The 12,985-nt window shown below is 46.7% G+C and overlaps 1 protein-coding gene across 1 annotated transcript; it reads left to right on the top strand.

The window, feature by feature from the left end:
• Positions 1 to 9,104: 9,104 nt before the first annotated feature.
• Positions 9,105 to 11,876, top strand: LOC125532603 (disease resistance protein RGA5-like). The gene is made up of 3 exons (XM_048696605.1): positions 9,105 to 9,925; positions 10,166 to 10,396; positions 11,192 to 11,876. The coding sequence occupies exons 1-3, from the start codon at positions 9,105 to 9,107 to the stop codon at positions 11,874 to 11,876; spliced, it is 1,737 nt and encodes a 578-aa protein (XP_048552562.1).
• Positions 11,877 to 12,985: the final 1,109 nt, after the last annotated feature.

Below are 12,985 nucleotides of genomic sequence, written 5' to 3'. Positions count from 1 at the left end.
ATTTTCTCGTGGGTTCCCCGCGGGTACCCCGAAACCCGATGGGTTTAGGGGACGGGCGGAAAACTAGCCCCGCGCATGGTGATGGGGACGGGGACGGGTTTGCGAGTTTCCCATGGGGATGGGTTTGGGAAGGCAAAACTCGATGGGTTTCGTCCCTGTTGCCATCTGGAGTCCCAACCTCCGCCGGCCGTCGTGCAACAACTGCACCTGCGGTTGCAGCTCCCAGCAGCAACGGGTGAGTCAAAGAAAGCTTGCGACTCGTACGCACCCCGGCTCCCCAATCACGCACTTGCGTATGTTGTGTTCCATCCCCATTCCAAGCGCCCGCCACACAAACAGAAGCACAAGCGAAAGATGGGGTGCTGAGAGGAGAGCTCCAGGATCCATGTGTTGGGGAACGTTGCAGAAAACAAAAAATTCCTACGGTTTCACCAATATCCATCTATGAGTTCATCTAGCAACGAGTGATTGGATTGCATCTACATACCTTTGTAGATCACGCGCGGAAGCGTTCAAAGAACGGGGATGAGGAAGACGTACTCAACGTGATCCAAATCACCGGAGATCCTAGCGTCGAACGGACGACACCTCCGTGTTCAACACACGTACGGTCAGTGTGACGTCTCCTCCTTCTTGATCCAGCAAGGGGAAAGGAGAGGTTGATGAAGATCCAGCAACACGACGGCGTGGTGGTGGATGCAGGGCGTCACAGTAGCAGGGCTTCGCCATATACTACGAGAGAGAGAGGTGTAGCAGGGGAGAGGGAGGCGCCAAGACTCAAGGTATGGCTGCCCCTCCCTCCCCCCCCCTTTATATAGGCTCCCCTAGGGGGGGCGCCGGCCCTAGGAGATGGGATCTCCTAGGGAGGGTGGCGGCCAAGGGTGGAGTAGCCCCCAAGGCAAGGTGGGGCGCCCCCCCCCACCCCTAGGGTTCCAACCCTAGGCGCATGGGGTGGGCCTAGGGGGGCGCACCAGCCCACTATGGGCTGGTTCCCCTCCCCACTTTGGCCCATGGGGCCCTCCGGGATGGGTGGCCCCACCCGGTGGACCCCCGGGACCCTTCCGGTGGTCCCGGTACAATACCGGTGACCCCGAAACTCTCCCGATGGCCGAAACTGCACTTCCTATATATAATTCTTCACCTCCGGACCATTCCGGAACTCCTCGTGACGTCCAGGATCTCATCCGGGACTCCGAACAACTTTCGGGTTACTGCATATTCATATCTTTACAACCCTAGCATCACCGAACCTTAAGTGTGTAGACCCTACGGGTTCGGGAGACATGTAAACATGACCGAGACGGCTCTCCGGTCAATAACCAACAGCGGGATCTGGATACCCATGTTGGCTCCCACATGCTCCTCGATGATCTCATCAGATGAACCATGATGTCGAGGATTCAAGCAACCCCGTGTACAATTCCCTTTGTCAATCGGTACGTTACTTGCCCGAGATTCGATCATTGGTATCCCAATACCTCGTTCAATCTCGTTACCGGCAAGTCACTTTACTTGTACCGTAATGCATGATCCCGTGACCATACACTTGGTCACTTTGAGCTCATTATGATGATGCGTTACCGAGTGGGCCCAGAGATACCTCTCCGTCATACGGAGTGACAAATCCCAGTCTTGATCCGTGTCAACCCAACAGACACTTTCGGAGATACCCGTAGTATACCTTTATAGTCACCCAGTTACGTTGTGACGTTTGGTATACCCAGAGCACTCCTATGGTATCCGGGAGTTACACGATCTCATGGTCTAAGGAAAAGATACTTGACATTGGAAAAACTCTAGCAAACGAACTATACGGTCTTGTGTTATGTTTAGGATATGGGTCTTGTCCATCATATCATTCTCCTAATGATGTGATCTCGTTATCAATGACATCCAATGTCCATAGTCAGGAAACCATGACTATCTGTTGATCAACGAGCTAGTCAACTAGAGGCTTACTAGGGACATGTTGGTGTCTAAGTATTCACACATGTATTACGATTTCCGGATAACACAATTATAGCATGAATAAAAGACAATTATCATGAACAAGGAAATATAATAATAATCCTTTTATTATTGCCTCTAGGGCATATTTCCAACAGTCTCCCACTAGCACTAGAGTCAATAATCTAGTTACATTGTGATGAATCGAACACCCATGGAATTCTGGTGTTGATCATGTTTTGCTCTAGGGAGAGGTTTAGTTAACGGATCTGCAACATTCAGGTCCGTATGCACTTTACAAATATCTATGTCTCCATCTTGAACATTTTCACGAATGGAGTTGAAGCGACGCTTGATGTGCCTTGTCTTCTTGTGAAACCTGGGCTCCTTGGCAAGAGCAATAGCTCTAGTGTTGTCACAGAAGAGCTTGATCGGCCCCGACGCATTGGGTATGACTCCTAGGTCGGTGATGAACTCCTTCACCCAAATTGCTTCATGCGCTGCCTCCGAGGCTGCCATGTACTCCGCTTCACATGTAGATCCCGCCACGATGCTCTGCTTGCAACTGCACCAGCTTACTGCCCCACCATTCAAAATATACACGTATCCGGTTTGTGACTTAGAGTCATCCAGATCTGTGTTGAAGCTAGCGTCGACATAACCTTTTACAACGAGCTCTTCATCACCTCCATAAACGAGAAACATTTCCTTAGTCCTTTTCAGGTACTTCAGGATATTCTTGACCGCTGTCCAGTGTTTCTTGCCGGGATTACTTTGGGACCTTCCTACCAAACTCACGGCAAGGTTTACATCAGGTCTGGTACACAGCATGGCATACATAATAGAACCTATGGCTGAGGCATAGGGGATGACACTCATCTCTTCTATATCTTCTGCCGTGGTCGGACATTGAGCTGAGCTCAATTTCACACCTTGCAACACAGGCAAGAACCCCTTCTTAGACTGATCCATATTGAACTTCTTCAATATCTTATCAAGGTACGTGCTTTGTGAAAGACCTATGAGGCGTCTTGATCTATCTCTGTAGATCTTGATGCCTAATATATAAGCAGCTTCTCCAAGGTCCTTCATTGAAAAACTCTTATTCAAGTAGGCCTTAATGCTGTCCAAAAGCTCTATATCATTTCCCATCAAAAGTATGTCATCTACATATAATATGAGAAATGCTACAGAGCTCCCACTCACTTTCTTGTAAACGCGGGCTTCTCCATAAGTCTGCATAAACCCAAACGCTTTGATCATCTCAACAAAGCGAATGTTCCAACTCCGAGATGCTTGCACCAGCCCATAAATCGAGCGTTGGAGCTTGCACACCTTGTCAGCATACTTAGGATCGACAAAACCTTCTGGCTGCATCATATACAATTCTTCCTTAAGGAAACCATTAAGGAATGCCGTTTTGACGTCCATTTGCCCTATCTCATAATCATAGAATGCGGCAATTGCTAACATGATTCGGACGGACTTCAGCTTCGCTACCGGTGAGAAAGTCTCATCGTAGTCAACCCCTTAAACTTGTCGATAACCCTTAGCGACAAGCCGAGCTTTATAGATGGTCACATTACCATCTGCGTCTATCTTCTTCTTAAAGATCCATTTATTTTCTATGGCTCGCGGCTCTATGGGCAAGTCAGTCAAAGTCCATACTTCGTTTTCATACATGGATCCTATCTCGGATTTCATGGCTTCCAGCCATTTGTCGGAATCCGGGCCTGCCATCGCTTCTTCATAGTTCGAAGGTTCACCGTTGTCTAACAACATGATTTCCAAGACAGGGTTGCCGTACCAATCTGGTGCGGAACGTGTCCTTGTGGACCTTCGAATTTCAGTAGGAGCTTGATCAGAAGTATCTTGATCATCATCATTAACTTCCTCTCTAGTCGGTGCAGGCACCTCAGGAACATTTTCTTGAGTTGCGCCATTTTCCGGTTCAAGAGGTAATACTTCATCAAGTTCTACTTTCCTCCCACTTACTTCTTTCGAGAGAACCTCCTTCTCTAGAAAGGATCCATTCTTGGCAACAAAGATCTTGCCTTCGGATCTGAGGTAGAAGGTATACCCAATAGTTTCTTTAGGGTATCCTATGAAGACGCATTTATCCGACTTGGGTTCGAGCTTTTCAGGTTGAAGTTTCTTGACATAAGCATCGCATCCCCAAAGTTTTAGAAACGACAGCTTAGGTTTCTTCCCAAACCATAATTCATACGGTGTCGTCTCAACGGATTTCGACGGAGCCCTATTTAAAGTGAATGCGGCAGTCTCTAAAGCATAGCCCCAAAAAGATAGCGGTAAATCGGTAAGAGACATCATAGATCGCACCATATCTAATAGAGTGCGATTACGATGTTCGGACACACCATTACGCTGAGGTGTTCCAGGCGGCGTGAGTTGTGAAACTATTCCACATTTTCTTAAGTGTGTGCCAAACTCGTGACTCAAGTATTCTCCTCCACGATCTGATCGCAGGAACTTGATTTTCCTGTCACGTTGATTCTCAACCTCACTCTGAAATTCCTTGAACTTTTCAAAGGTCTCAGACTTGTGTTTCATTAAGTAGACATACCCATATCTACTTAAGTCATCAGTGAGGGTGAGAACATAACGATAGCCACCGCGAGCCTCAACACTCATTGGACCGCACACATCAGTATGTATGATTTCCAATAAGTTGGTTGCTCGCTCCATTGTTCCTGAGAACGGAGTCTTGGTCATTTTACCCATGAGGCATGGTTCGCACGTGTCAAATGATTCGTAATCAAGAGACTCTAAAAGTCCATCAGCATGGAGCTTCTTCATGCGTTTGACACCTATGTGACCAAGGCGGCAGTGCCACAAGTATGTGGGACTATCATTATCAATCTTACATCTTTTGGTACTCACACTATGAACATGTGTAGCATTACGCTCGAGATTCATTAAGAATAAACCATTCACCATCGGAGCATGACCATAAAACATATCTCTCATATAAATAGAACAACCATTATTCTCGGATTTAAATGAGTAGCTATCTCGAATTAAACGAGATCCTGATACAATGTTCATGCTCAAAGCTGGCACTAAATAACAATTATTAAGGTTTAAAACTAATCCCGAAGGTAAATGTAGAGGTAGCGTGCCGACGGCGATCACATTGACCTTGGAACCATTCTCGACGCGCATCGTCACCTCGTCCTTCGCCAGTCTCCGCTTATTCCGCAGCTCCTGTTTTGAGTTACAAATGTGAGCAACCGCACCGGTATCAAATACCCAGGAGCTACTACGAGTACTGGTAAGGTACACATCAATTACATGTATATCACATATACCTTTCGTGATGCCGGCTTTCTTGTCCGCTAAGTATTTGGGGCAGTTCCGCTTCCAGTGACCACTTCCCTTGCAATAAAAGCACTCAGTCTCTGGCTTGGGTCAATTCTTTGGCTTCTTCCCGGCAGCTTGCTTGCCGGGCGCGGCAAATCCCTTGCCGTCCTTCTTGAAGGCTTTCTTACCCTTGCCCTTCTTGAACTTAGTGGTTTTATTCACCATCAACACTTGATGTTCCTTTTTGACTTCTACCTCTGCTGATTTCAGCATTGCAAATACTTCAGGAATGGTCTTTTCCATCCCCTACATATTGAAGTTCATCACAAAGCTCTTGTAGCTCGGTGGAAGCGACTGAAGGATTCTGTCAATGACCGCATCATCCGGGAGATTAACTCCCAGCTGAGTCAAGCGGTTATGCAACCCAGACATAGTGAGTATGTGCTCACTGACAGAACTGTTTTCCTCCATCTTACAGCTGAAGAACTTGTCGGAGACTTGATATCTCTCAACCCGGGCATGAGCTTGGAAAACCATTTTCAGCTCTTCGAACATCTCATATGCTCCGTGTCTCTCAAAACGCTTTTGGAGCCCCGGCTCTAAGTTGTAAAGCATGCCGCACTGAACGAGAGAGTAGTCATCGGTACGTGCCTGCCAAGCGTTCATAACGTCTTGTTCTGCAGGGAGAACAGGTACGTCACCTAGCGGTGCTTGTAGGACATAATCTTTCTTGGCAGCTATGAGGATGATCCTCAGGTTCCGGACCCAGTCCGTATAGTTGCTACCATCGTCTTTCAGCTTGGTTTTCTCTAGGAACGCGTTGAAGTTGAGGACTACGTTGGCCATTTGAACTACAAGACATATTGTAAAAATTTTAGACTAAGTTCATGATAATTAAGTTCATCTAATCAAATTATACAATGAACTCCCACTTAGATAGACATCCCTCCAGTAATCTAAGTATAACATGATCCGAGTTAACTAGGCCGTGTCCGATCATCACGTGAGACGGACTAGTCAACATCGGTGAACATCTTCACGTTGATCGTATCTTCTATATGACTCATGCTCGACCTTTAGGTCTTCTGTGTTCCGAGGCCATGTCTGTACATGCTAGGCTCGTCAAGTCAACCTAAGTGTTCGTATGTGTAAATCTGTCTTACACCCGTTGTATGTGAACGTTGGAATCTAACACCCGATCATCACGTGGTGCTTCGAAACAACGAACTGTCGCAACGGTGCACAGTTAGGGGGAACACTTTCTTGAAATTATTATGAGGGATCATCTTATTTACTACCGTCATTCTAAGTAAACAAGATGCAGAAACATGATAAACATCACATGCAATCAAATAATAATAGTGACATGATATGGCCAATATCACATAGCTCCTTTGATCTCCATCTTGGGGCTCCATGATCATCTTGTCACCGGCATGACACCATGATCTCCATCATCATGATCTCCATCATCGTGTCTCCATGAAGTTTCTCGCCAACTATTACTTCTACTACTACGGCTAACGCGTTTAGCAATAAAGTAAAGTAATTTACATGGCGTTTCTCAATGACACGCAGGTCATACAAAAAATAAAGACAACTCCTATGGCTCCTGCCGATTGTCATACTCATCGACATGCAAGTCGTGATTCCTATTACAATAGCATGAACATCTCATACATCACATATATATCATTCATCATTCATCACAACTTTGGCCATATCACATCACAGAACACTTGCTGCAAAAACAAGTTAGACATCCTCTAATTGTTGTTGCAAGTTTTACGTGGCTGCAATAGGGTTCTAGCAAGAACGTTTTCTTACCTATGTGAAAGCCACAACGTGATTTGTCAACTTCTATTTACCCTTCATAAGGACCCTTTTCATCGAATCCGCTCCAAGTGAAGTGGGAGAGACAGACACCCGCCAGCCACCTTATGCAACTAGTGCATGTTAGTCGGTGGAACCGGTCTCACGTAAGCATACGAGTAAGGTTGGTCCGGGCCGCTTCATCCCACAATACCGTTGAAGCAAGATAAGACTAGTAGCGGAAAGAAAGTTGACAACATCAACGCCCACAACAAATTGTGTTCTACTCGTGCAAGAGAACTACGCATAGACCTGGCTCATGATGCCACTGTTGGGGAACGTTGCAGAAAACAAAAATTTTCCTACGGTTTCACCAAGATCCATCTATGAGTTCATCTAGCAACGAGTGATTGGATTGCATCTACATACCTTTGTAGATCACGCGCGGAAGCGTTCAAAGAACGGGGATGAGGAAGACGTACTCAACGTGATCCAAATCACCGGAGATCCTAGCGCCAAACGGACGGCACCTCCGTGTTCAACACACGTACGGTCAGCGTGACGTCTCCTCCTTCTTGATCCAGCAAGGGGAAATGAGAGGTTGATGAAGATCCAGCAGCACGACGGCGTGGTGGTGGATGCAGGGCGTCACAGTAGCAGGGCTTCGCCGTATACTGCGAGAGAGAGAGAGGTGTAGCAGGGGAGAGGGAGGCGCCAAGACTCAAGGTATGGCTGCCCCCTCCCTCCCCCCCTTTATATAGGCTCCCCTAGGGGGGGCGGCCCTAGGAGATGGGATCTCCTAGGGGGGGCGGCAGCCAAGGGTGGAGTAGCCCCCAAGGCAAGGTGGGGCGCCCCCCACCCCTAGGGTTCCAACCCTAGGCGCATGGGGTGGGCCTAGGGGGGCGCACCAGCCCACTATGGGCTGGTTCCCCTCCCCACTTTGGCCCATGGGGCCCTCCGGGATGGGTGGCCCCACCCGGTGGTCCCGGTACAATACCGGTGACCCCGAAACTCTCCCGATGGCCGAAACTGCACTTCCTATATATAATTCTTCACCTCCGGACCATTCCGGAACTCCTCGTGACGTCCAGGATCTCATCCGGGACTCCGAACAACTTTCGGGTTACTGCATATTCATATCTCTACAACCCTAGCGTCACCGAACCTTAAGTGTGTAGACCCTACGGGTTCGGGAGACATGTAGACATGACCGAGACGGCTCTCCGGTCAATAACCAACAGCGGATCTGGATACCCATGTTGGCTCCCACATGCTCCTCGATGATCTCATCAGATGAACCATGATGTCGAGGATTCAAGCAACCCCGTGTACAATTCCCTTTGTCAATCGGTATGTTACTTGCCCGAGATTCGATCGTCGGTATCCCAATACCTCGTTCAATCTCGTTACCAGCAAGTCACTTTACTCGTACCGTAATGCATGATCCCGTGACCATACACTTGGTCACTTTGAGCTCATTATGATGATGCGTTACCGAGTGGGCCCAGAGATACCTCTCCGTCATACGGAGTGACAAATCCCAGTCTTGATCCGTGTCAACCCAACAGACACTTTCGGAGATACCCGTAGTATACCTTTATAGTCACCCAGTTACGTTGTGACGTTTGGTATACCCAGAGCACTCCTACGGTATCTGGGAGTTACACAATCTCACGGTCTAAGGAAAAGATACTTGACATTGGAAAAACTCTAGCAAACGAACTATACGATCTTGTGCTATGTTTAGGATATGGGTCTTGTCCATCATATCATTCTCCTAATGATGTGATCTCGTTATCAATGACATCCAATGTATGTCCATAGTCAGGAAACCATGACTATCTGTTGATCAACGAGCTAGTCAACTAGAGGCTTACTAGGGACATGTTGGTGTCTAAGTATTCACACATGTATTACGATTTCCGGATAACATAATTATAGCATGAATAAAAGACAATTATCATGAACAAGGAAATATAATAATAATCCTTTAATTATTGCCTCTAGGGCATATTTCCAACACCATGGCGCCTGTGGTGACCGCTGCGCTGGGCGCGTTGGGCCCTCTGCTGGGGAAGCTCGTTGATTTGCTTGCCGGCGAGTGCGGCCACCTGAAAGGGGTTCGCCGAGAGATCCGCTCCCTCCAGTCTGAGTTTAAAGGTATGGATGGTGCGCTAAATAAGTACGCAAGGCTGGAAGACCCTGATGACCAAGTGAAGGAATGGGTATCACTGGTGAGGGAGTTGGCCTACGATACAAAGGATCTTTTCGATAAGTTCATTCACCATCTCGGCAAAGGAGGGGACGGCGAGGGCTTTAAGGAGTTCTTCCGCAAGACCGCTCGCCGTGTAAAGACGCTCGGAGCCCGGCATGGAATTGCCAGCCAAATCGAGGACCTACAGCTTCGTATCAAGCAAGTGAAAGAGCTCAAGACTAGCTACAAGCTGGATGATGTTGCTTCTAGCAACCTGGGCCAAGCCACCGTGGATCCCCGGTTGGCCGCTCTTTTTGTTGAGGAGGCACACCTTGTTGGCATTGATGGTCCAAGAGACGAGCTTGCCAGGTGGATGCTGGGAGAAGAAAGCAATCATCATCGCAGGGTGTTGTCGATTGTTGGGTTCGGTGGATTGGGAAAGACAACACTGACTAATGAAGTCTATCGCAAGATTCAAGGGCGTTTTGACTGCCATGCTTTTGTGTCAGTCTCACAAAAGCCAGATACAAAGAAAATCATCAAGGATTTGATTTCACAGGTGTCTTGCAAGGATGAATTCACAAAAGATTTGGAGAGCTGGGACGAAAAGAAATCCATTGGAAAGCTAAGAGAACTATTACAAGATAAAAGGTAATATATGGTATTGCTAATTATTTTCTATGAAATATGCGTTATGTGCAAATATCATTATTCTAGTTAATTGTTTCGAGGATGTAATTTCGATGTGCAGAGTATGAACACCATTGCACCTCTAGTTGTGCTTGCCATTGCATGGTTTATAGGCTGATAGGAATTTTACAATTGTTTTTCTTTTATGGTGCAATTATATCTATATCCTAATTAATTTATACTCATACTCCCCTGTATTAGGTATCTTGTCATCATTGATGATATATGGTCTGCATTAGCATGGAAAGCAATCAACTGTGCTTTTCCAGAGAATGATTCTTCAAGCAGAATTATATCTACAACACGCATATTAGAAGTAGCAAGATCTTGTTGTCCAGATCGTGCTGACCGGATCTATGAAATGACACCTCTAAGCGACATCCACTCTGAAAGACTATTTTTTAACAGAATCTTTGGTCCAGATTCAAGATGGCAACGGGGCCCCGAAACCCGCGTCCCCGCGGGTTTTTAATCTATTAGGGGACGGGGATGAACGTCTTTTCATCCCTGCGGGGCTGTTGTTGGGCACATTATACAACCCGACACGTTTCGTCGGTTTGCACCTGTTTCGGTAGTCCCCAAACCCGAAACCCGGCAAACCCGGCAAAATACATTTTTACCAACCAGTGCTCCTGCGCGGCCCAACCCAAAACTACCGAGCCCCCCACCCCCTAGTGTCGAAGGCCAAACAGCCAGTATCGCCCGCTCCTTTCCCCCTCGCTCGAGCCCTCATCTCTCTCTCCCACATAATACCTAACCCTAAACCTAGGACCCCAGGCGCCGCCTGGCTCGATCCCATCTCGCAAGATCCGCCGACCACGATCTGCGCCGGCGAGCCTCTTCCCTCCACGTCTTCTCCCCTGCCGCCGGTCTGATCTGGAGAAAGGGCGTCGCCAGCGGTGACGAACTCAATGGTGGCCTCTCACGTCCCAAGTCGGGTTGTTTTTTGTTGAAATTTGCTCTAGTTATGTTGCTGAAATGTGCTTTTTTTGCTGTTGAAATGTTATTCTTTGTCGTCACTATGTTTGTTTAAATATTTTGATTTTCTCGTGGGTTCCCCGCGGGTTCCCCGAAACCCGATGCGTTTAGGGGACGGGCGGAAAACTAGCCCCGCGCATGGTGATGGGGACGGGGACGGGTTTACGATTTTCCCGTGGGGATGGGTTTGGGAAGGCAAAACCCGATGGGTTTCGTCCCCGTTGCCATCTGGATCCATGCATGGTTCAGGGTGCAAGGTGCAGAATCTCAAGACTACAAGAGTCATGCAGAGATGTTTCATTCCTCACTATGCAAGCTTGGCAGCTACAAACTCCAGTCCGTGCATATAATTGATGGTAATTCTGCTCTGTTCGAGTTATTAGATTCCTGGTCTCCTCTTCCATCTTGCCTCCAAAGATATGTGATGGACACCACGTACTGTTTATCAAAACTGCCAAAGTGGATTACCTCAGCACTCACCAGTCTTGCATACCTAGTCATCAAGTTAAGCGTCATAACAGAGGAGGTTCTTGGCATACTTGGAGAGCTGCCTGCATTACTTTCTCTAAAACTTTCTACGAATACGGTCCATAAAGACAGGCTAGTTTTGCAAGGCGGAGGATTCCGATGTTTGAAGGAGTTCTTTTATGAACTTTTTCTTGAAGGTGCTGGGACCCTTCTGTTTGAGGATGGGGCATTGCCAAAGCTCGAGAAGCTTGACCTGTCTTTTTATGTATCAATGGCAAAGGCCTATGGGTTCTACGTAGGTCTTGAGCACCTCCCATATCTGAAAGATGTGCAAGTTCTTCTTCAGAACCGGGATGCCACATCTTCTGAAGTTGAGGCTGCAGACGTTGCCATAAGGAAGGAAGCAAATCTCCATCCCAACCATCCCAGGTTAACTCTCCGACGAAGAAATGAAAGACTGACATGAGGTATTGCTACTTCTACTATTACGAAATTCAAATAGTTCATCATGCTGTCTGCAATAAGATCTATTGGTTTTCTCCTTGAACATATGGTGTATTTTCCACATATTTTCAAGAAGCTTCCTGACGGGCTGACATTCTATCTCTGTAGGGAAACTGCTCTCCTTGAGTATAACTGCGGGTGGCTTGACTGGAATGGTATCCGGAAGCTACTATTCTCGTTGCCTGAAGCTCAAATAAAAGTGGCCTCTAGTTGCTATTTGATATAATGTTTAGTTTTCCTTTAGGCTGATTGTAATGGGGAGTATCATATACTAGTATCATGCATATGATACTAATGTATGATACTACATCTCTAATGCATAGTATCATATAGTAGTATCATGTAGTACTTTATTTATTGCCATGCATGACACATAGTAGTATAGTATTTATTATGATACGGTATCATGATATGAATATGATACTCAACCCTCTCTTTCTTCATTTAATTTTATGACACATCATTAAAATTGCCTAGCTGGCATGCATAATACTAGCTATGATATTACCATTACAACCAGCCTTATGTGTGAACTTGTTATCTGACTGTTTCGAAATCTTCACCACTACTGTTAATAATTGCACTACGGAAGTCGACCTTTGTTCTGATGTAGTACTTGATTATAACTTAAGTATCCAGAGATATTCGAGGGGGAAACTGAAGTATCTCCTGCTTCTTTTTGGCATGTGTGCATATGTTTGGTACATTCTTTTTACTATGTGCATAACTTTTCGCACGCATACCAAAGAAAGAGTAGATCTGTTAATTCTGGACCAATATGCCCCTGCTTTTGTGTGGGATAAGACACTGGCTATTATTAATTTCCTGCAGCTGATTGGCCCTTTCTATCAAATGGCTAAAAAACAGCCTTGCATGCACGCATGCACTCCTCGATTTCGGCGCTGCAATTAACGCACGCATATGACTGGCTGCATGGGAGGCAGGTGATGAGGGCAGAGTAGGAAAGCACAGAGAAAAAAGAGGAACGCGCAGAGCATTGAGGAAAAAATCAACGAAACTTATGCGCAGAGTATTTAGGATCGGAGGGAGTATCTCACACCAGGGCCCCGT

Source organism: Triticum urartu, chromosome 1 (genome assembly GCF_003073215.2).
Source record: "Triticum urartu cultivar G1812 chromosome 1, Tu2.1, whole genome shotgun sequence".
In the NCBI taxonomy this organism is placed as follows: Eukaryota; Viridiplantae; Streptophyta; class Magnoliopsida; order Poales; family Poaceae; genus Triticum; species Triticum urartu.
Note: the sequence above shows the minus strand (reverse complement) of the source record. Positions and strands in the feature narration are given on the sequence as shown.